The sequence below is a fragment of the Halyomorpha halys genome, unplaced genomic scaffold (genome assembly GCF_000696795.3).
Source record: "Halyomorpha halys isolate HHAL.00 unplaced genomic scaffold, Hhal_1.1 Scaffold249.1, whole genome shotgun sequence".
In the NCBI taxonomy this organism is placed as follows: domain Eukaryota; kingdom Metazoa; phylum Arthropoda; class Insecta; order Hemiptera; family Pentatomidae; genus Halyomorpha; species Halyomorpha halys.
In genome coordinates, this window is record NW_027104890.1 from 706150 (window position 1) to 729698 (window position 23549).

At 29.8% G+C, this 23549-nt stretch overlaps 2 protein-coding genes across 2 annotated transcripts in view; both read left to right on the forward strand.

Moving 5' to 3' along the window:
• The first annotated feature begins 6 nt into the window (after positions 1-6).
• Positions 7-9769, forward strand: LOC136795390 (twitchin-like). The gene is made up of 9 exons (XM_067045775.1): positions 7-1447; positions 3126-3274; positions 3414-3565; positions 4413-4550; positions 5367-5569; positions 5698-5824; positions 6392-6564; positions 7288-7387; positions 8937-9769. Exons 1-8 carry the CDS (start codon positions 125-127, stop codon positions 7363-7365), a joined length of 2343 nt encoding a protein of 780 aa, XP_066901876.1. The 5' UTR covers positions 7-124; the 3' UTR covers positions 7366-7387; positions 8937-9769.
• A 9153-nt stretch (positions 9770-18922) lies between these two features.
• LOC106680181 (myosin light chain kinase, smooth muscle) overlaps positions 18923-23549 on the forward strand; it is a 346841-nt gene continuing 342214 nt past the window's right edge. Inside the window, exon 1 of the mRNA XM_067045717.1 lies at positions 18923-18999. Coding sequence (XP_066901818.1) covers positions 18975-18999 — 25 coding nt within the window. The 5' untranslated portion in view covers positions 18923-18974. The remainder of the gene's footprint in view (positions 19000-23549) is intronic.

Consider the following 23549-nt stretch of genomic DNA (forward strand, 5'->3'; position numbering starts at 1 on the left):
TAAAAAGAAAAATGAGGAAGAGGAAAAGACCAAAAAAGAAGCTGAAGTTAAGAAGAAAAATGAGGAAGAAGAAAAGGCTAAAATAGAAGCTGAAGCTAAGAAGAAAAAGGAGGAAGATGCCAAAATGGAAGCCGAGGTTAAAAAGAAAAATGAGGAAGAGGAAAAGCTTCAAATAGAAGCTGAAGATAAGAAGAAAAAGGAGATAGAAAAGGCTAAAAAGGATGCTGAAGATAAGAAGAAAAGCGAGGAAGAAGAAAAGGCCAAAAAAGAAGTAGAGGCTAAAAAGAAAAAGGAAGATGAGGAAAATGCCAAAATAGAAGCAGAGGCTAAAAAGAAAAAAGAAACAAAAGCTATAATAGTAACTGAAGCTAAGAAAGAAAAGGAGGAAGAAGAAAAGGCTAATAAGGGAGCTGAAGCTAAGAAGAAAAAAGAGGAAGTGGAAAAGACCGAAGATGAAGTTATAGCTAATGAGGAAGTAAAAAAAGGTATTGTTAAGGTAGACACTGTAACCAAGAAGAGAACTGAGGATGAAAAAAAGCCAAACAAAGAAGACCAAGATAAAAAATCTCAAGAAGTATTTAAAGACAAGAGGTTTTGTGACGTTCAGCTTACTATGAAGGAAATAAATGTATTTGAAAAAGATAAAGATACAGGAGAAAAACGTGTTAGTTCAGGGGCAAATGTCAGACAGGAAAATCAGAGGAACGTTATTGAAGTTGTTGAACTTGACCCAGAAGATGAATTTTTTTGGGTAGGCAAAGGTTCATCAGGAAGTGCAAGTACTTATAAATATGCTGGAAGTGATTCTGGGTATTCTGAAAACATCAAATCTTATGTCCAAAGTTCTCCTTCTAGTCGAAAATATTTGATTGATAGCAATTTGAATATTGATTCCAATTATGTATCACCAAAACATATTTCTAGGAGTTCTTCTTATGAAACTACTTCATATCTAAATCAATCCAAGCTTAAACAATACCTTACTCAATCAGGATCAGACATAAGTCAAGATTTATCCCCAAGAAGTTATCCTTTACAGGATGACTATTCGAAAAAAGATTTGTCAGTCATTCATTCATCTAAAGCCACAGATTTTCTTATGAAAGACTACAGTTATAGCACAACTAGTTCTCCAGCTTTAGATTCTATAAGAAGGAGAATAGACAAGTCATGGAAAAATTTGAATAAACACATGTCTAATGAATACTTGTCTAGTGGTGTTAAATCTGACTCCATGTCAAAAGAATTTGGTGGTAGTGCTGATCAACTTTCATCAAAGGAGATTTATAAAGATTTTCTTTATATACCGTATAAAGAAGACTTTTCTCCTCTGGCTCAGTCCCGTCGTTACACTAGACGACGATCAGCTTCCCCATTACCAGTGTTCAATGATGGCACAACAATGGTCAGACAACGCTCAGTGTCACGCACTCGTTATGAATATCATGTAAGACTTGTTTATTTTAATTTTTTATCAATGGAATGAAAGTTTATCTGATTTTTTTTGTGTTTCACACCTTATCTTAAGGTGGTTATGATGTGGAGGTTTATAGGTAGAACTTAACCTTGGTCTAATGTTTTTTTCTGACTAAAATACATTTTTGGTAAGGCCTCGGGCATTTCCTTAAAAGGTGTTAACACAAGCTCAAGGATGCTCGTAGCTTTTAGTGATAGATATTGATAGAAGTTTACTTCTATTTGTATCTTTCCTTTAAGATCCTATTTTTTGTTGTTTTTTTTTTTTTGTAGTGGGTTATATCCATCTGAATAGGTCAAATAGATGCCCCAAAAATTATATACTAGAAAGTTTAGATTATATATGTGTGTTTTGTACAAATGACATGATCTTATGCAACTGAATAACAACCAAAATTTATGTGGGAAAACAAAAAGATCAATCAACAAAAATAAATTTACTTGAGAAAGAGTGTCTTCAGTTTGACAGCTTTATGCTAATTTTTTTTATAATACTGTATGTTTTCTACTACTTAAAGACAATTTACTGCACTTCAGGGTAAATGATGTATTTACCTAGTTATTTCTACTAAGTTAAAACTGGTTTTCTTTATCCAAATAAGGCAGCATATCGTTTATTGTCCTTGAAAAAACCACTCTTCTCATTAGTCAACTAATAAGTCCTGTAATAAGCTTAAATACTGTAACCTGCACTTTATTTATAGTGATTGCAAACAATACTTTAATGGGAAGGTATTCTTCTAAATTTCCTACAGTTTTACAGATTGTTTGACATCAATGGTTGCTGTTCTACATTTCTGTGGGTCTTAGTATGATGTGATAAAGCCAAACTAAATATCAAAAACAAAAAAAATCTAAATGAATTGATACTTGCCTGTATTAGCAATTTAAAAAATTCTTCAGCTTTATATTTTGGTATTGTTGTATTCTGTTGAAAACAAATCCCAGTTAAAGATTATTACAGCCTTTCAAAAATTATAACAATCAGTTCATTGAGTAGTCTTTAAGGTAGAGAAAAAGAATTTTAAGCAAAAAAAGATCTAATCCAGGAACAACAGGCAAACAGAGACACTATCCATTATATTCTTGGTAAGTTTGCCTTGTTCTGATTCTATTGCCTCAGACAAAGTTTTTTTTATTTCACTGAATCTACTATAAACACATGAAGAGATGTTGCTGCTCTTGATTTTTTTCAAATGTCTTTGATTTAAGACCACTCCTACTGGTTCTCAAATCTTTCAAGTGATTTAAGTAGCAGAAGATCCATGTTTCTGATATCTTAAAATAAAAAAAATTAAGAATTATTATTTAGCAATCATGTTTAGTTAACCAAGCATCACCAGCAAATTTAAGTAGTAGTGGTGAATAAATTAACAAAAACTAGATCAGCATAACAAATTAGGAAATAATAATGCAGTAAAGAAAAAAGATTGTAGTATCAGATTATTTTCTTCTAATTAAAAGAAATCAGAGTCGAGTAAAAAACAAAATTGTTTTGATAGAACCCAGACCATAACAATTTACACATTAATTGGCTTAGATTCTAATACTCATTAATAATTATTTTCATTCTGCCAAATCAAATCATTTTCTTAAATATCAAATTAAAATACTCTGAGACATATTTAATTATGTTCAAATATTGTTAGGAAAGACAACCATATATCTGCAGTCCTTTAAGAGACAAAAGAGTAGAGCATGGAGCAAATGTCAAACTGACTTGTAACATTGGAGGAGATCCTGAACCTATAGTTGAATGGCGCAAAGATGGACAGCCAATAGAATCTATCATTGACAGGTGACTGATAATTATCTGTTTTACTAATGATTTCTGATAGGAAAAATGTTTATGATTTTTAATTTTAGCTGTTCCCAATGAAAATTTTTTTTTTTATTGATATATTGATAATTATTGAATTGTTTTGTTAAAATCCTAGATTTGTAGTGGAATACAGCTTTGGGGTTGCGAGCTTAGAGATAAGGTCTGTAATAGCATCTGATGCTGGACAGTACACATGTGTTGCTATAAATCCAGCTGGTCAAGCAGCAACAACTTCTACCCTAAGAGTCAATACGGAACATTGGCAAGGTATATGAATTTATTAGAAAATTAAATTATTAAGGTGTTAAAACTAATGATAAGTTGTTTCTTATCAGAAAGACAATCTACTATTGGAGAAGCATTGAATTGAACCAAAATTGAAAATCAGACTTATAATAAAAATATATTTAGTGTAATTATTTGAATTTTTTCATAACAATTTATATTTTGATATATATTATAGATATATTAATATGTAACATTTATATATTATGAGTTCAGTCTCATTTTTAAAATTTATAAGTATTCATGATTCAATTAAAGAAGAGTGATTTATACTAAGTTAAATGAAAATTAGTTTCAAAATAAATTTTAATGTTATACCAACAGTTCCTGGTATTGATCGCTAAACCCATTTAAGGAGTGTTTAAACCAAATGAGGGCAACAAAAAGTTGATAACAAATTTTCACTACAAAACTTAAGATCTGCTTACACCAAAACACCTAATTCTTTATGTTCCTCAAATTTTAGGACACATAGAACAAGCCATTTTTGGAATATAGGTGTGTCAAGGAAATTTTGTCAACACATTCATAAGTGAAAAAAATTGATGTGGGACCATCGAGGTATTAAGTTGCACATTCTGGGTTTTGCATAACAAAATAACCAGTTCTTAAAAATTTTGTTTATCAAGAAGTTGAAATAGTTAAATAAGAATATTTTTCACTGTTTCTTGATATAACACAAAAGCCTCCTTCAAAATTTCATGTTGGTACCTTGAGTAGTTTTCACGAAAAAGTCCCATAGTTTATTATCAATCAATAAATATTTTTAATTGTGATTATAGCGAATTTTATATTAAAGTACAATTAACATGGTTTTTCATTTTTAAAGGAATGGAAGAATATGGTCTATCTCAGGAAATAAGTCTTCCATTGAGAGTGCCAGAAGTTAGTCCCAGGGTGACTGGCCTCATTGCAGATTCTCTAGTTCCATCAGGTGGTATAATTGCGCTACATCTTCAGATCCAAGGTTAGCCTCTTTCAATTTAATTTTTTTTTTTATTGTAAAGATATACATTAAAAACATTATCAAATAATAGCTTTTGCTGTCCAAATATTTTCAATATTTTTATTAAAGCAATATGTACTTGATATTGCGTAGTTATACAGCATAAGGAGAATTATTTATTATTTTTATGAAAAATCCAATTTTTTATATTACATTGATATAGCTTTTTGATATTTTGTGTATCTCTTTTCATTTGCTATTCCTCATATGGAGCTGAGGTGTAGGTGATACAAGTGTGATGGAACTGATAATAAGGTTGTCTGTCTTTTCTTTCTTGTTTATATTTTAACTTACAAATGGTAAAAGCAGTTAGAAACTCTCCATTTATTCTGTTCTGGTATAATTCCTAGTCCTGAAAGCTGAAGGGATATGTCAAAATTTGATCACAAATGAAGATAAAAGGAAATTCAAGGTATCAGAAGGAACATCAAAGCAAGTAGAGGTGGAAATCATTTCCTTTGAGTTTCAACAAATTTCTAAATTTACCTTTAGAGAAGAATAATTCTCACCAATTAGACATAATTTGGAATGAGAAATGTTTCTTGTAATTATCTCAAAGTAATTTTTGTTAAAAACCCAAATACAATAAGTATGAATATATTTGAGAGAATAGACCTACTAGTGAGTTGTTGAGATGGCATAATAATTTTAATTAAAAAGTGAAATGGCAAAAATGATGGCAATAGAAATTAATAAAATAAGATTCTTAATAAATAAAAAAAAGAGGTCTAATGATTTAGAATAGTTTTTGCTATTGATTAAATTTATTAACTTTAGGATGCCCTCGAGCTGAAGTGACATGGTTGCGAGAAGGTGTGCCACTTAAATTCTCCCCGCGGACACATACTCTTGTAGACCCTTCAATGGGGCTTCACACGTTTTTAGTTGAAGGTGTCACAGTTTCCGAAAGTGGTCTTTATCACTGCCGAGTACTTTCTGGTTCCTCTCGTCTTCTTGAACCAGCTCCTGCCCATATTCAGGTTGGTTTTCAAATTGTTAAAATGGTAACTCCTTTGTAGCAATAATGCAAGAGATTCGATAATTTAATCAATGATAGTGAAACAAATTTAAAAACTAAATTAGTTATAAATAAAGTATTTTAATGTAGGTTGTTGAGAGAAGACCTGGAGACAAACCTGCACTGATAACTGCTCGCCCAGATACCAGGATAACGCTAACTTCTGGGGAGGATCTTACATTAACATGCTATGTCTCTGGAGAACCAAAACCAAGAGGTAGTGTTTTTCTTTTCTTTTTTTAAATAATGGTTATGAGCTGAGCATTTTTTAAAATTATGGTTATGAATTTACGATTGAAAAAAAAAAAAAAATTACACCTACTAAATAATGTCTGTTTTTCAATAATCTATTTAGAAGAAAGTTCCACAAAAATTCATATCAATATCAAAAATTCTAATATCAAGAGTACAAACTATAGCATAAATGTAGATAGCAATATCCATGGAATTTATATGATTAAGAAAATAATGATTTTTACAGAAAGCTTCAATGTTTTAAGAAACAATGAGAGATGGAGATGGTTGGTTAAAGCAGCAATAGATTTAAATGTTTTTAACATCAACAAATAAAATCAAATCTTGGTTTAAATAAAATAATTTGTATTCATGCAAGTCTCATAACATTCTTTATTATTTCTTTAAATTTATAATGTTTTGGCCAACCTGGCCATCCTCAAGGACAATAAATTAAATAACAGCTTATTCATATAATAAAAGCTGTTATTTAATAGATTGTTCTAAAAAAAACAACAGATTTTTAACAAAAAGTTACTTTGTTTTATAGTGATGCTAATGAAAGGTATAAAGGACATAACAGACGGTGACAGGACCCTGAAGGAATCGTTTGGAGAGTATGTGCGGCTTACCTTGAAGAGAGCTTTACCTGAAGACAGTGGAACATACTTTATAGTTGCAAGAAACCCTTATGGAACTGACAGGGCCTTTTCTACTGTAAAGGTATTTATTTTAATTATTTCAACCAATTACATTTTTCTTTGAACAGATTAATGCTATTAGTTTAAAATTGTAATTGGATGCAAAATCCTGTTTAGATATATTTAGTATTCCCACAGAATGGGGTAAGTATAAAATTGAATTCCACATCCATTTTTAAAAATAATTTCTGAGCATTAATTTTAATTTTCTTACAATTAAAATTTTTATTGTATTTGTATATTTGGATGATATGAACAGTGACAACATGAAGTGTTTGGGAGGTTAAATTGTGTCTATGTCATTTATGTTAATACTATATTAAATTGTTACGGTCCTTCATAAAGTATTTAGGCATTAATCGAAAAACTTAAGAAGATAACTGATGATGAGGATTTATGTTTCAACAAAAGAAATGGTAACGTCAGCAGTAAAATGTAGGATTCTGACAAGATATTTAATATTCTATATTCAAAGTGGAATTCCTTCAGAATCCTGAGTTTCTTTTAAATTATTATATTGTACTCCAGTTAAATGTATCAAGCAGATTAGTATTTTGTAGTATTTTATTATTTAAACGTGGTAGTGTTTCATAATATATTATGAATTCCCATTTACTTAATTGTTGGCACTGTTACTAAAAAATGAAACAATTGACAGCTTTTTCATCGCCTCCTATTTTTTTTGTTTGTTTTTTTTATTTTATTTTTTATTTTTTTTTGCTTTTGATAATCAATATTTATGTAGGTTACCTACCAAGTAGGACAACCACCAGTTAATACAACTGACTCATCTGAAACCACTCCTCAAAGTACACCAAATTAAAAAAGGAATTTTATAAGTATAGGTACAGGTTTGTAGAAATTACATTCACCACAGAGCATGATTGTTACACTATCCCTGTTCGAACCTTCAGATGAAGCATGCTACACATAATATTACCACTTTTGATTACTTCTATACAGGCCCGAAATTGATTATTACTAATATATAAAATTTTGTATGAGGTAATGGAAAGTTTAAACCTAGTTACTGTTGATGTCCTTGGAGAGAAATAAAAGTCTGTCTTGGTATGTAGTTTCTTTTCCTCTTCGTGCATTTTTGATAAATATGTAACATAACGAAATCTAATAATAGTTATACTAAAATAATAAGATAAATAGGGATATTTTAACCATTTTTGAGATTATAGAACTTAATAAAGTAAGAATACATATTTACAAATACTAAATTACAGAACAAGAGATTGAAATCATAAAATATAATTAAAAAGATAAGTAAAAATTATTTAATATTTAGAAATATATACTGCTAAAATTTAGCACAACCAGTTCACATTTCTCAAAAAGATGAGAACTTTATCAGTTAGAGAATGAGAAAAATTCTATCAAGTAGCTGGTTGTTATCTGTTCGAAATGTATTGTAAGAAGAAATAAATACAATATAATACCTTCTATTAAAAACCCATTTGAAATAAATGGTGCACTCAAAAAGTTTTAAGACTAGTCTCAGAACCAAAAACCTGTTTTTGTACAGCAAACTTATAATCTTAAATATATGACGCTTGGGGATCAACCCGCTGCTTCCAGGATTTTCTCCATTGTTCATAGGTTCTCTGGAACCTTTTAAGGAACCTCACTGAAGCTGTCTGGATCATGTCGAATCGCTTTCTGTTCAGGTCTCTCTGATTCTTCGGAAAGAAGACACTGGGAGCTAGATTGAAGCTGTAGGGTTTCTGCAGCAGTGTTGCTCCATTGAAATAGGTCAATACTTTGGCAGTTGCTAATGAGGTTCGAGAGAACACATTTTCATAATGTAGAAACCAATTGTCTTTGATCTTTGGGTGGACTCAGTGGACTCGATCCTTCCAACAGAGGAGCACTCCAACATAAAACTAACCTATGCCTGTGTCTGTCTGACATGAACAAATTCTTTGTAGATCACTCCTTTGGTTGTTATTTCAGGAAAACTTAAAGGAAGACTTTAAGTTTTCTATACACAAATTTTACATAAATTTTTAGTTCTGGCACCAGTCTTGAAACTTTGTAAACATACAATGTTCATAAGAGATAATAAACTTTGTATAAATAAGTTTTTAAAAAAAACTGTTTCCGTTTTTCCCAGTTTTTAGTAGAAACATTTCCCTATTGTCACCTTTTATTATTTAAAATTAGTTACCCATATTGTCATGCTTGTGGTATATATTTTTAAAGTAAAATAGTTCAGCCATCTTTCATTCAAGTCTTTCAATCATTTGTGAATTTCCATAAATATATATTTTCATCTTTATAAAATCTAAATATTATAGTTTGAGATATATTTTTAATGTAATTAAAATAATAATGTAAAAGATATAGTGAAATAATTTCTAGATTTTTCTTGCTTTAATTTTCCAGATAAGGGAACGGACACGTTCTTTAACCCCAACAAGGCGAGAGAGGTCATCTTCAGTGTACAGAGAGACATTTTACAATGGGTCTAGTAGCCTCTCACTGTCATATCTTTAGTGGCATTGTTATACCATATGGTACTGGTTAGAATATTGCATATAATAAGAAAACAAAGAAAAAAGGAGCTTGCTACAAGGGGGTAGCCTTATATTTTTTTAAATAGTAAAAATATTAATAAAAAAATCGAGAAGTTAAATGAAAAAAATGTTTATAAATAAAAAATTGTATGCATTTGTGAAGAATGGACTTTTAAAGCATTGAATATAGATAAATAAAAGGGAAGGAATGAAAGAAATTCTTATTTTATTTTAAAAGCGTATATTTTCTTTGATTTTTCAATCTATCTTGGTATGATTGATTTAGTAGTTTTGTATTTTATCTTAATCATTATTAATTTTGTTTATGAATGGCTGTTAAATGATTGTATATATATTATAACAAACAAATAGGGTTTAGAATGAACGGTTATGTATATATTGTAGAATGATAATAAGAAATGGATTATCTGAAATTATCTTTATTAAATTAGTGTTCATAACAGGGTTCTTTGTGATAAAAGCTGTGTAATTTTATAAAAGTTAAATAATTTGTTGTTATTGAAAGATTTATCCACATTTGTCAAAAAAACGAATAAGCATACAACTATTCTAAATATCATAGTATATTAATGTTTTAACATTTCTACAAACACAGAAGTATTTGAACTCAATTGTTCAATAAATATGCGATGTATATTGTTAGTACAAGTTTATAAATAAAATATAAAAAGATAAAAATTGTTTTTGTTTTTTTAAAAATAAATCCTTTTACAAGCAACACTTTAAAGTCCATATTTTCTACCTGTTTATTTTAATAACAAAGAGTACATTAAAATTAGTTTTCAATTACAAATGTTCAGGTAAACAAGTTTGAATTTAATCTAGTAAACCAGATAAACTAGATTAGAAATTCATTTAATAGTGTATCAATATTGTACCAAATATGAGGTGCATTTTCTTCCTCATTTTTTTTTCTACAAAATCAACATCTCAACACCTAGATAGAATTAGTAGAATGTAAATTTATTTAAATAATTAATTTATACATTATAATTGTGTACAATTGGCTCAAAGATACTGTTGCAACAAATGAATCCTCTGCTACCTATACTTATCCTACTTCATTTAGAAAAAACACACAAAAACCTTTAACAATATACTATTTACATATATAAATAATTTATTTCAATATATTGCATGACTAAATTTCAAAGCCACATATGATAGAACCTACAGATTCATAATGTATGAAGCAAATGATATAAATTAATACAAATGATAGCATATGCAGATGATGTATAATTAGGGGAAGAAACAGGCAGACAATTGAGGAGGCATACATAGCTTTGAGAGAGAAAGCAAGGGGTGGTGGTCTCAAGCTGAATTTTGAGAAGACTAAACTAATGATAGCAGAAAGAATAAAACAGCATCAAACTTTCTATCACATTATTAGTAAAAGTATTGAAGTAATGCCAACCTTTCCCTATCTCAGATCCCTATTGACATAAAGCAAATGAAGAAGATGTAAAAACAATTTTAGCAAGTAAAAATGTATGGATGTATGTGTGAAGTAGTTGGAAGATGGTGTATTAGAAAAGATGTAGAAGCTAACAATTTATTACGGGACTTGCATATATCTGATACCAAAATAGGATGAGATGGCATGGGCATGTTAATTGGATGAGTGAAAATAGACAGGTGAATAAGACTTACCTAGGGAGTGTATTCGCAAAAGAAGAAAGGGACGGCCAAGAGAGCAAATGGAAGGACAAAGGGTTGTAGTGAGCCATTTGTATGTTGGAGAATATTTGTCTGGATATATGAAATAATATAAAAATAGCTATTTATATGTATGTTGACAGCGGATACAACCCACAACAATAATTTACCAGAAACTTTAATAACCAAATATTTAAAATATTATTATTTGTTTCTTTTTACATTGTTGTTCACTATCCCTACAGGGCAGATAGTATTGAATTGAGTACCTTTGATTAGTTCTTATTCTAGCAGTATGGATCTTAACTGTTTAAGAATTTACTACTGAACATATGGCAAAGGCCTTTTAAAGAAATGTTTTTTTTTTTTTTCAAATTTAAGCTAAACAAATAAATAAAAGGAAACAATAAAATCAAATCTAAAGACTGAGCTTGTGGACATATACACTATCTGATGAAAGAAATAATAGAAGCTAATAAAATACAGTATCAACATATAATTTTATCTTTTTATCATTGTTCTACCTATTTTTTAAATAAATAAATAGCTTTATTAACAATGTTATTAAACAAAGAATATTTAGCTTTTTATGAATACCATCAATATATTATTGTAAACAAAGTAACAAGGTGTGGCTGCACTGCTCAACCTGTGTTATGTTAGTTCTTACTATTGTTCGCTATATGTGCTAAAGGTAAAGTTATATTTTAATACCTGTAATAGTTATCACATGCCAAACTTGTCACCTTTGATTCTATTACTATTCTGATAACAGCTGTCATTTTTTTCCACAATCATCTAATAGTATTATTTTGAAGCCTCAGATAGCGCGACAATAACGTGCGGTTACAACTTTAAAATGTCTTCCCCAAATACTATTCAAGATTTCATGATGAACTCATGCTGGGAAGTTATGGGTTATACCTAAGATTTCTAAAAATTATCTTATTAAGTACAACCACCCCTAAAAATTAAAATATATAAATATATTTTTTTAGAAATGATTATCAAAATATTTAAATAAAATATAAGTTATATAAATATATTTTTTTAGAAATGATTATCAAAATATTTAAATAAAATATAAGTTATATAAATATATTTTTTTAGAAATTTAAGAAATGTTTTTTTAAATTTTTAGATAGCACAATAATTAGAGTCTCAAAGATCACAGAATCCTCAAATTTGTCCTAAAATACTCTTAAATAGATAGGCTAGTAGAAAAACAAAATAAATATAAATGGATTTTTAATCCAGTTAATATTGTTTAGGATAGAAGAATATCTTTATAATTCAAAAGATGGTAGGTACTTTCTCCAAACAAAATTTCTTCGCTTAAACTGTTATATTTCGTAAGTTAAAAAAAAAAAATAACAATATGATTTTTTATAATAATTAAAAAAGAAAGATGCGTTATTTTTAAAATATTACTTTCCAATATATCGAATATACAGTAAGAAAAGGTATTGCGATCGTACAAATTTCGATTTCCAGTTTTTGACGGAAATACACTTTTTGAAGTACCTTAGTCCCAGTATTTTTTATTTATATACTAATACAATAAAATCTAGCATTCTACCTTCTCTGAGACTCTAGATATTGTGATTTTTGTAATTTGATATTATGATTTTTGAGTCTCTAGGTATTATGATTTTTGTAACAATCGTTTCCTAAATTTCTAAAAAAAAATATATTTTAGAAACGATCGTTGAATTTTTGGAGGATTGCAGTTGGTTTATTATAAGTTCATTTTTCGCTACTTTTAGGTATAAAAAGCTTTCTGTAAAGTTCCAAGATGATATATAAAAACTTTTGAAAAGTTGTAAGTGCCCGTTAAAGGCGTGTTTTCCGAGGCTTAATAAAAAAAATAATAATAATAATAATTTAAAAAACTATAAACTATATGGAAAAACATGTACGTACATTTCATCAAGATGATAATTTAATCAAATGCGCCAAGTTTCATTCAAACCTGAGGATGATTTGATATGGAATAACGCCCAAGTCTATTTGATTTTGACTGCTTGTGGATTCTTAATTTCTTTCAATTTTTAACTTTCAAATGGCGTATTAATCATGTTTTTAACGCATCCTTCTATTTTAGATCATGACTATATAAAAAATGTACATATTGCTAGATTAAATTAGGATTTTGTTTTTTTATCAATACTGTCTGTTTATAAGTTATTTCAGAATAAATGTTTGGAATGAGCACAATGATCGTATGTTGTTCCATTAAGAAAATACATGTTTGCGCTTGTTCCAATCTCATGGAATTTTTCTATAATTATTTGGAATATTATATCATTGTGACTCAGGAAAAGAATAAATAGAAGACCTTGTTCCCGGAGGCTGTTGGTGAGTTGATGCAAAATACTAATAATAGTTGCCTTGGGCTGGGGGGTATATATAGGTCGGCTGAGCCAAAACATTTCTATCTTCTTTGAGCGAAGTCAATGCCGCTATGGAACCTCCTTAAATCAAATCGGCTTTTTGAGTTATAAAAGTTATTATTAAAAAAAAAATAAAATAAAAAATTGTACAAATTCAATGCCCAGGCCCTATTCAGTTTAAGAAATATTTTCTCAAGGAACTTGCTAAATTAAAACAATCTACATATAAAGTCCGCAAATAGCAACGGTATTTCAGTGATTCCTGGGCACCCTGGAATAGTGGGTAACGAACAGGCTGATCGGTCTGCAAAAGTGGCGATTTCTGAAGAAATTACATGTAAATTACTTCATTGCCTTCACATACAAACCAAATACGAAGCACATGCAACTAACCTATCAAAACGACCATAGACAAAATTATGTGAAGCTCAGCGGGTCTGTTGTGTGACGTCATTCTCCATTTAGCAGACCTATTAACATAACACTCAACTGGGATAGTGCGTAACTAAAGATTAATATTTATAGCATCTGTTTGTAGAGAATTTTCTCTTTAAAATTCTAAAACAGCATTTAACTCCCCTTAAATTAACTCATTAACTTAAATGAGCATATAAGGAGTTTTATTTATTAAAAAAAATAAATGTACGGTACAGTAAATAAAAAAAAATGTATAGAATATAAAATTAATTCCAAGTTGCTGTAAAATTGTAAACAAAATTTAATAAATTAAACAACTGAAGGTTATAAAAAGCCACTGAACAATTGAAGGTTATAAAAATCCACAATATACATTGCCTTATGTCTCTAATTCTAATTGAACTATTAGAGACAGATTTTGGTATATTTTAACGTATTTTTGTTACCATTGAAAATTTAAGTTGGTCGGCTGGGTCTCTGAGATGCCATTAAAGATTTCATGATTTTTGAAAAACATTTTCTGTGATTTATTTTACCATTATATTGTTATTAATTAGCGCTAGCATTAATAAAAAGGATGGTCCATGAACGCTCTACGCTACTCCGGACCGAACGGGGTCACTAGTGGATAAGGTTACGAAATTCCTCTTTGTGTAACACCTGTGGAAAATCGATTACGTTTAGGCGGCAAGAGTGAAATCCGCAGAAAATGTCCCTAGACAAGAGGCTGAGAAAGGAGTTGAAAAGTTCGGTTTTATTGGTGGCAATAAGATATTAATAGGTTTAGTACCTATTCGATTTTTATGTTATAGCTCATACGGGAAGGCAATCTCTCATTAAATACCTTAGATATAACTAATGATCATGGTATTCAAGATTATTAAATAAGAATATTTTGATTTAGTCATGAATTTGACTGTATTAATCCAAATTAAAAAAAAAAAATTATTGTTTATTTTGTTTTCAATAAGCAACAATAAATTATTTGTTTTTATCTTTCTTTCCTTTTTTATCTTACCTGAATTATCCTCAACATATTACAACTTCTGATTTAGCTGTTATATTTTTGAAATTTGATGATTCATGGCAGAACCTTTTTGTATGTAGTTACTAAAGTGCTTATTTAAAATGTTATATACGTTATATAATGTGTCTCCAGTGGGTTCCCATAGGTTCGGGCGGACCCTTTGTTAAAATTTTAAATTAACCTATGTCACTTTTAAAAAATTTACTTAAAACGGGAAAAGGAAACTTATGATAGTTAAATCGAGCGATATTTAAAAAGGATCAAAAATTGGAAAACGGCGTAAAACCCACCACTCCCGCCCTCCGTGTTAGCCTTACTCAAATTTGGAACAGATACTTATAGCGAATATGTAGGTCGCTGTTCGATACGTCACGAACTGACAAGAAGAGATAATAACACAAAAAACATATTAGAAGGCAATCCTTTCTCGCAAACCCGCCCCATTAAAACCCATTTTTAGTGACGGTTCTATCTCACTTTTAAAAAAATTAATTAAAACGGGAAGAGGAGACTTAAGATAGTTAAATCGAAAAATATTTAATGAACCCGTGAAATTGGAAAACGGCGTGAAATTTACAAAACTTTCCGAACCTTGTTCAACACACCGTTTGAACATTATTTTTTAATGTTTATCAAAAAACCTTTAGCTTCCAATTTTGTATGCCAGACAAAATGTTTAATTTTTAGTAATTTAAACCTAATTTTGTGAACGCATTTTGTTTTTTTTTTACTTATAAGGCTATATTAATGTCAGTTTTCGCGCTAATGTTGCTAATACACCATTAGAACGAAGGAGAACTTTTTGTTTGGGAACCCTTTGTTGGATATTTCGAATATCATTACGGGATGGTTTAGGATAGATGTCCATCCTCCCTAAACTCTAACATTTTTTATCTTTAATTTAATTTTGTTTTTAAAAACCTTTTTATTAAAAATAAACATGAAAATTCCTAAAATTCTTTACAGAATAATACATGTTCAAAAGTATTCAGAAGTGAAAAATTAAGATTTCAAACATTGATAGAATCCGTTCGTAAATTGATTTAAATTAATCTTTAATGTTAAAGTAAACAATTACGAAAATGAAGGCCTTTGGACACGGGTTACGAACTATATTGAGGATTGTTTCAAGTAAATATCGTTGCCTTTGTTACAGTTTACCATTATGAAGAAAATAAATAGTCCTTTTTTAAAATATATTTCTATAAATAAATCCTTATAGTATGCATAGGTTCAAGGATACAGTTTAAGAATTGCGATTGGAAACAATCTTTTCTGTCAGCTGTAATAAATTCCCAGGACGACCACTTAATAAGAATTATATTTGATTATATTTTTTCTAATCACATTTTAATTTTAACAACTGAAAAAAAAAATAAAAAATTGAAATAAAGGATAGTGATACATCTTCACCTCAAATATTTTACTCACTTAATATTATAAAGCTGTTCAAGTATATTTTATTTATTTTTATTTTTCAATTTCAAGTAGTTTCTTAACTAAGCCGCTTACACGAAAAGGAAACCAATCAACATCTTGCAATTTAAGAAAATAATGACAATGAATATAGATTAGTTAAAGTTGAAAATAAAAATATATTTGTAGCATATTATAGCTGCTAGTGGAGGAGAGATGGTGGCCTTTTCTGCGTTACATAGTCTGATCGTTTATTTATTTATTTATTGATATTTACAACTGTATAAAAAGTACAACAAGAAAATTTGAAGTAAGATCATAATGATATGATACAGCATGTAGAGAAACTACCCAGTAGTAGAACTCTAAAAACATTTTACAATATAAGGTCACGAGGCCATCTTCTTTTCAGTCGCCTCGGAGGATTGCCAGGAATGGAAGAGGAAGCAAGGTTAAAAACTAGTGGGTTTGGGTGGTTAGGGAGTTTATTATGGAAGGAATAATATCAGGTTCGGGCTGTATGCTGTATCGTGAAAATGTTTTATTAAAAAAAATATATTTATCGGAATTCACTACTATATTAACTAAAAATACAACTAGTAAATGTGGTGTTAATTATTAGAAGGCCTGGGGCCATCTTGTTTTCTGACACCTGGACCCTGTTTAATACTGACTAATACTGTAAGCTTTCATAATGAAAGCTAATAGTATTAGTTCAAAATAAAAGTATAGAAACAAGGTGTTAATTACACTAATACTTTTTTTTTCATAATACGGAGGACTATTAGTGATATTACAGGAGAACTAAAGTACAAGTTACTATTGTACAATTCAATGTAATTGTATTAAGTTTAATCTACAAGACTAATAGTATTAGTTTGTACTTTATTATGAAAGAGGGCCCTGGGAGGAATCAGTAATCGAAGAGGAAGCAACTTAAGAAACAAATAGGCTGATTAGTTAGTTCATCATGCAAGGATTGAAATCTGACACTGGCCAAATCGACAACATAGTGAACATGAGGTCATTCTGGATTATTTTATTTTTGAAAAAGTAATACGAATAGAGGATTGGTTACAAGTGGAATTCGATGGTTTGGTCCGAAAGCTCATTCTGAAATGAATGAGTATTTTTTTAATTAATTAGATATGTTCAACTGGAATAAGTGAAGTGTGGATACTGTAGGGCAAGAGTAGTTAGTTGATTTTTTTTTTATTATTTATTGCTTTAGCTGAGATGACTCCATGAATTGATTATGTAACTAACTTAAAAATTAGTTTCATTGTCAGTGTTCGTAAATCAAATGCATAGCACAATAGCTGAAACCCTTGAAATGAAATGAAAAATCCATCTTTATTTTTGGATATTTAGTTCCCAAAGAATCACAGTGCGGACGATATGAGTAGCGTTTGTCTACATCATGTAAAGTTAAATTAAACAATTATAATTTTTATTACGGTTGGGTCTACCGACCTTACAGATCATTGGCCACCCGATGGATCGACATCAGCATTCTCCACGCCTGCTTGTCTGGGGCTACTGCGTTCCATTTTGCTGCATGCAGCTCTTCCGTATCTTTGTTGATTCTCTCTATCCATTTGGTTTTTGGCCTCTCATGTGGTCTCTTATCAACAGTACTGGCATTCATTGTTTTGTAAAGGCGTCCATGAAATGGCATGGATTGTTTCGAGGCACATGCCCTGCCAACATTAACCTCCTTCCTTGATATCATCAGATATTAACTGACCAGTATCTTCAGGTAGTTCACTGTTAATTCTTCTTATCCATGTGTTAAGGCTCTGATCTCAGATAGCTCCTGTAATTTTATTTTTAATTAATGTAACTTTCCGTTCAAATCTCTAGATATCCATTCAAAGGTCCCTATTAGAATCCAGGTCTCGCAGCCGTATATCAGAGATCATCATTATCTTTTTCTTGACATTGTACATCCTTAGCTTCAGTTTTTTTTTTTGTTTTTTTTTAGAGATTTTTCAGGATTTCAGTATTCTTGATAAAGAGAAGAAGGCTCAGTTCGCGCTTGTTGTACGCAGCAATTATAAATAAAATAAAAATATGAGATTAAATGAAAGGATATAAAAAGGTATTTTTTATGTTCAAGAATTCGGAAGATTGATAATGGAGGAGATGGAATTAATGTTTAAATAATGTTAAGGAGGAATCTTTACGAACGGATATGGGTAAGGACTACCAAAGTAGGTGGATTTAGATCTTGTATTTAACATGTCCTAATTAACCTAATATTATAATTTTTTTTTTTTGAAATATTTATTTATTGCTATTTACAACTGTACATTATAATACATTTAGTAAATCTGATCTAAGTTAAATTGGAGTGTTACAGGTGTGTAGAGCAACTACCCATTGGTAACATTCTAATGATATTTTACATTAGCTGGTCTCGTGCCCATCTTCTTTTCAAGCGCCTCGGAGGATTGTCAGGAATGGAAGAGGATGCAAGGTTTGAAACTAGGGGGTTTGAGTGGTTAGAGAGTTTATAATGGAAGGAGTGATATCTGGTTCGGGCTAGATCGGTTACATAGGGAACATAAAGGTCTTTATGTATGATTTTATTTGTGAAAACGTAAGGAGCGTTTACGAAGGATTTTGGATTGTAAGGATTGAATACGAGAGGAATTCGAAGGTTTTATTATAATATTAAATTTGTTCTTCATGGCAATGTAGTTTTAGTAAAATATTATAATTAGGCCAGTGTTTATAATCTTACTTTATTTAGGTCAATAGTTTTTATTAGCCATTGACTATAAAATCACTGATAATTGTGACTCCTAACTCACGTACAGAATGGGCTATCACTGGCTATAGTCCACTTGGACGATATCACTCGTTCATTGGCGAGCGTGGAAACAAGCGGTCAAAACTTGTTGTCTTCAGTTTTGTTTTAAGTTTTTGTCTGTGTTGTGCTTATCGTGAGAAAGTCTGGAAAGAAAAAAATATGAAAGAACAAGGAACTGAAATAAGTGAGTGATTTCATAATGTTAGTTCGTTCACTTTGTTATTATATAACATTGATTCCAATTAAGTTTTTGCTGTTTTTTTTTTAACAAATAAGAAAATAATTAATAATGAATTGTAACTTTATATATATTTACTGCAGCAATAATACAACGTATTGCTAGGGATGAATTGCTAGTTAAGTATGTATTATTTTTTAACGCTTATTTCCTTTTAACAGTTGTTTACTTTATTAAAGACTAAATATTAACTTTTCCCGATATAAATATAATGAGAAATATAAAAAATAAAATAAAAGATTTTTCTATATTTATAACTTCTTTTCTTTTTCATTGATTGGAAGATATTACCATCTTTTAAAGGTGTAACGAAATAAGTAAGAGTTGAAACCTGAAAGTTTTGACATAACTTAGACTGCTGAATGTTGCCCAAGGGATGTGTTTATCCTCTGTGCTGATTTACTATTTGTTTCCCATGACCATTCGTTCTCATTATCGTAGCTCTTATATTTGAGCTGTTCCAGCTTCAGGCTGGCTGATTACCAATCTGTTATTTACGGATGATATAAAAATATGTTTGTCCTCCTTTCGGTTTTGTTTTCAAAATATTTTTTTTTTCAACCTAAATTTTTTTCAAATACATCTGAATTCATGTGATTGGAAGTAGCATATTAACATCAAACATAAGTTTCACTATGGCAACTGATTAAGGCTAAATAAAACGTCCGATCTATAAAATTATGTTTTTTAAATGATAGGTAAATGAAATATAGTATAATTTTATATGTATAGTCTATAGATGATATATTTTAAGAGTTAACTTGAACCTTTCCTCTTAAATGTCTAATCCTAATTGTTATGTTTCAGTCAAAATGATGTTTTTGTTTTGTTTCTTGTTTCCTGTGATGGGAGTTTTTTAATAACTGTATGGCATTGCGTTCTATCTCATTTTTTAAAAAAGATTCTACTTACTTCAAGAGAGTTGATCACATTTTATGATGCTTTGTTGATACAACCCAATATTTTTATAAGCAAAACGGTAGAACTGTATTCATGCAAGAAAAAAATTGTTAATCAGAATCAAATATATTTTAAATTTTATACACTGCGTAAAAAATTTGTTTTCGTGTCTATTTGTAGTCAAATTTGGCGTAATCGATCGACCAATTAACTAGATTAGGGCGAAATATTTTGGGATCTTGAGGGTCGATGACGGAATATTATAATATATATTTTATCTATCATTATAACTATCATTATCTTCGTTTACTTACGCATGTGCATACGTGTTTTCTTTTACAAACCTATTTTTAATTTTTGCTTGATACCAGATCGGCCTGGTGAGCCTTACATCGTAATAAAACAAATACATTTGTACTTCATAAGTTTTTACTCTCAGATACCCACTAGACCCATCAGAACTGATCCTCCAAAGTAAAAATGTAAAATGGAATCCTGCCTGTGAAACAGTAAGATACTTGGGAATTCACCTCGATCGCCCCCTTACCTGGAACCACCATATCAACATCAAACTAACTTAAACCCACGCAAGGTTAGCAATGCTATATTCTATCCTAAATAAAAAACTCAAATTAAAACCAGAAAAAGCTATTCTTATTTTTAAAACAATTCTCAGGCCACTGCTGATGTATAGCTGTGATGTCTGGGGAGTGGCATCCTTTACGAAAAGGAAAACAATACAATCTTTTCAAAATAAAGTCGTGAGAATTGCAGTGGATGCTTCTTGCTTTGTGAGAAACAGCCAGTTGCTGCTAATAAAGTTCCACTCCATTTACCGACAGTTAAAGGAGCAGTGACCTACAACTTGGGAGACCCAACCACAACCCGAAGACTGAAGCCCAGGCTGCTGCAGGACATTCTGTTTTAAGTTCTGTATTTATCTGTTCTGTTATTGTCACTCTAAAATTTCATTTTATTTTAATTTCTTTTTTTCTCTTCATCTTTTTCTTAAATTTAATTTCTTTTTTTTTCCAATGAGCAGCCAATTATTTATTTTGTTAAATCCATAAATGTCATTATTTTTGTTATTAAATTTACTTTTATCTTTTATTAAGAATTATTATTTGAATATATTTATTTTATCTTCACATTTTTTTATTTATAGCATTGTAAGTAGTTAGGGATGTCTTTTGTATGATACTATACCTCCCATATTCAATTGTTAAAAAATAAAATGTATCTCATGTATTAACCATGTAAGGCCCACCAGGTCGATCTGGTATTAAATAAAACAATTAAAAAAATGGTTACTATTATTTTTTTTTAATTGATTATGAGGGGTATAGTTTCGTACAAAAGACACTTCTAACTATAAACAATGTTATAAGAAAGAAAAAAATTGAGATAAAAATAATAATTCTTTAGAAGATAAAAAAAGAAACGTTAATCACAAAATCAATGACATTTATGGATTAAATAAAATAAATAATTGACATCTAATGAATAAAAAATTTTACACACCTATATTTAGGAAAGTTGGGAATTACTGTAGCTAGGGTCCAGTATTAATTATATTAAATTTAATCCTCCATAAAGCTTACGTTTGGAAAAAGTAATTTCCTGGATACAGCTGCATTTCAAAAACGGGTGTTATTTATTTAAACGCCAAATTATTAGCCTTGAAGTATAGGTTACTTTTGAGAAATGTAATTTTCGGATATGCAAATATAGGGTTATAGGGGGGGGGGGGAATAAAACAGGATATATATAGTGAGGGCGTTCTACTGACTTTTGTATTTTGCAGACCTTTTTTTAGGTAAGTAGTTTTTGCATATGATAAGTTGAAGTTAAAATAATTTTGAACAATGTTTACTAAAGAACATTTGTTAGTATAAAGAAAAACATGATATATTGAGCCTATAACATCACTCAAGGTGCTTCATATTTTGTGGTGCAAGGTAAAGCACGTTGAGAAACGTGCGGTTTGAGGATCGGCTGTAGAGGCTATCACTGCAAACCGAAACATTCCAACTCGACCTCAGCTTCTTAATTTTTGTATGACCATTAATCTGACCCCTTTTGTGCTTTGATTCAAGGACATGTGGTCATGACTGAACTCCAATATAAAAATAAATTCTATATAATAAAATCTGCTTCTCTCAAGTAAAGGTTTTTTTTACTTATTAAAATTCCACATCTAAAATTTATTCAGTTTATCTCAAAATATAAATTGTTCCCTGTCAAATAGGCGTTGATCACAAAAGGTTTCAATAAAAAATTAAATTATCTGCAGGGAATGTTCCAATAATTGTGTGTAAAATAAGATTTTCTAAAAGCTGATAAATTTACTTTACATGCAATAATTCTCCATTCAATTTTAAAATAAAAATCCAGACGACATCCAATAGCCTTTCTATTCCTCCTGGTCTCCACCGGGTTTTTGTCTGTCTCGGACTTTATTCATTCTGTTTATATCTTCATTAGCTTCTCAAGTCTAAAGTAACGAGATTCTCATATGCCTTTGATAAGCTTCATACACATCTTCTCTTCGGATTGTTCCCAATAATAAATAACCCACAACAAGATTAGAAAAATAAAAATAAATAAATATTGCCACTACTTACATTTGTCAGATTTCCATAAATTTAACTCTCATCTAGTGTCTCTACAATACCTTGTAGAATAGCAAAGCATCATTAAATCTATATTTTCTCCCCTCGTCGGTTTTTTCTTAAAATGTTTCTTATTGCAGTCATGTAATATTTTGGAAGATATATAAAATATAATTTTTATATATCGGTTGCTTAGTCCACAGCAGTGCTTAGTACATTTCCATTAACTTTATGAAAAATACTATTAAAGATTCTTTCCTTCTACGTAAATTACCACTTTTCAATTTTTTTTTTAATTAGAAGATTCAAGTATAAAATCTAGATCTTTTAAGTCAAAAAAATAATTTAAAACTTAATTTTCCTAAAAGAGAATACTTTTAATTATATTTTTCCTAACGTTAGTAGAAATGAATTCATAGAAATAGAAATGTACATAGAACTACTGTAAAATAATTTTCCATATTGATATCTAATATTGACTGATTGTAAGGATGGGTATCAGCGATCATGTGAAACAGGAAATTAGTTATTGTAAATAATGTTTATTTATTATTAAAAATTTCTCTACAATTTCAAAAGTTGAATACTAAAAATTTCAGATCTTTAAAACTTTATTTTCATCTCCATTATTGATCTAATGATTGAATATGAGCTCTGTTAATTTCCCTTTATTCAAGTTTATGGGTATTTGATGGACCAATCATAGACTGCCCTTTGGCTGTCTTGGGTTTATGCTCGAGGCCAGAAAAACCGGGACACCATTCTTGTATAGCATTTATTAATAAATTATTGATTAATTTACTCGAATTTTTTCGTAGCTCTCCTAATGCTCTTGTAAACACTAAACAAAGTTGTGGAACGGAGAGACATAATTTGGAAACATGTGACTATAATGTTTAGTTTCAGGTATTCGGCACACTAAAAAACGCATTAAAAAATAATATTTAGAATTCCTGTGTCTTTACAGTGGATGAATGATATATA

Excerpts from the sequence above, each read along its gene's own strand:
- LOC136795390 (XM_067045775.1), top strand. The coding sequence starts at position 125 with ATGGAAGCCGAGGTTAAAAAGAAAAATGAGGAAGAGGAAAAGCTTCAA. Across the intron at positions 3,275-3,413 it reads ATAGAATCTATCATTGACAG|ATTTGTAGTGGAATACAGCT; the intron begins GTGACTGATAAT and ends TTAAAATCCTAG. Across the intron at positions 5,570-5,697 it reads CAGCTCCTGCCCATATTCAG|GTTGTTGAGAGAAGACCTGG; the intron begins GTTGGTTTTCAA and ends ATTTTAATGTAG.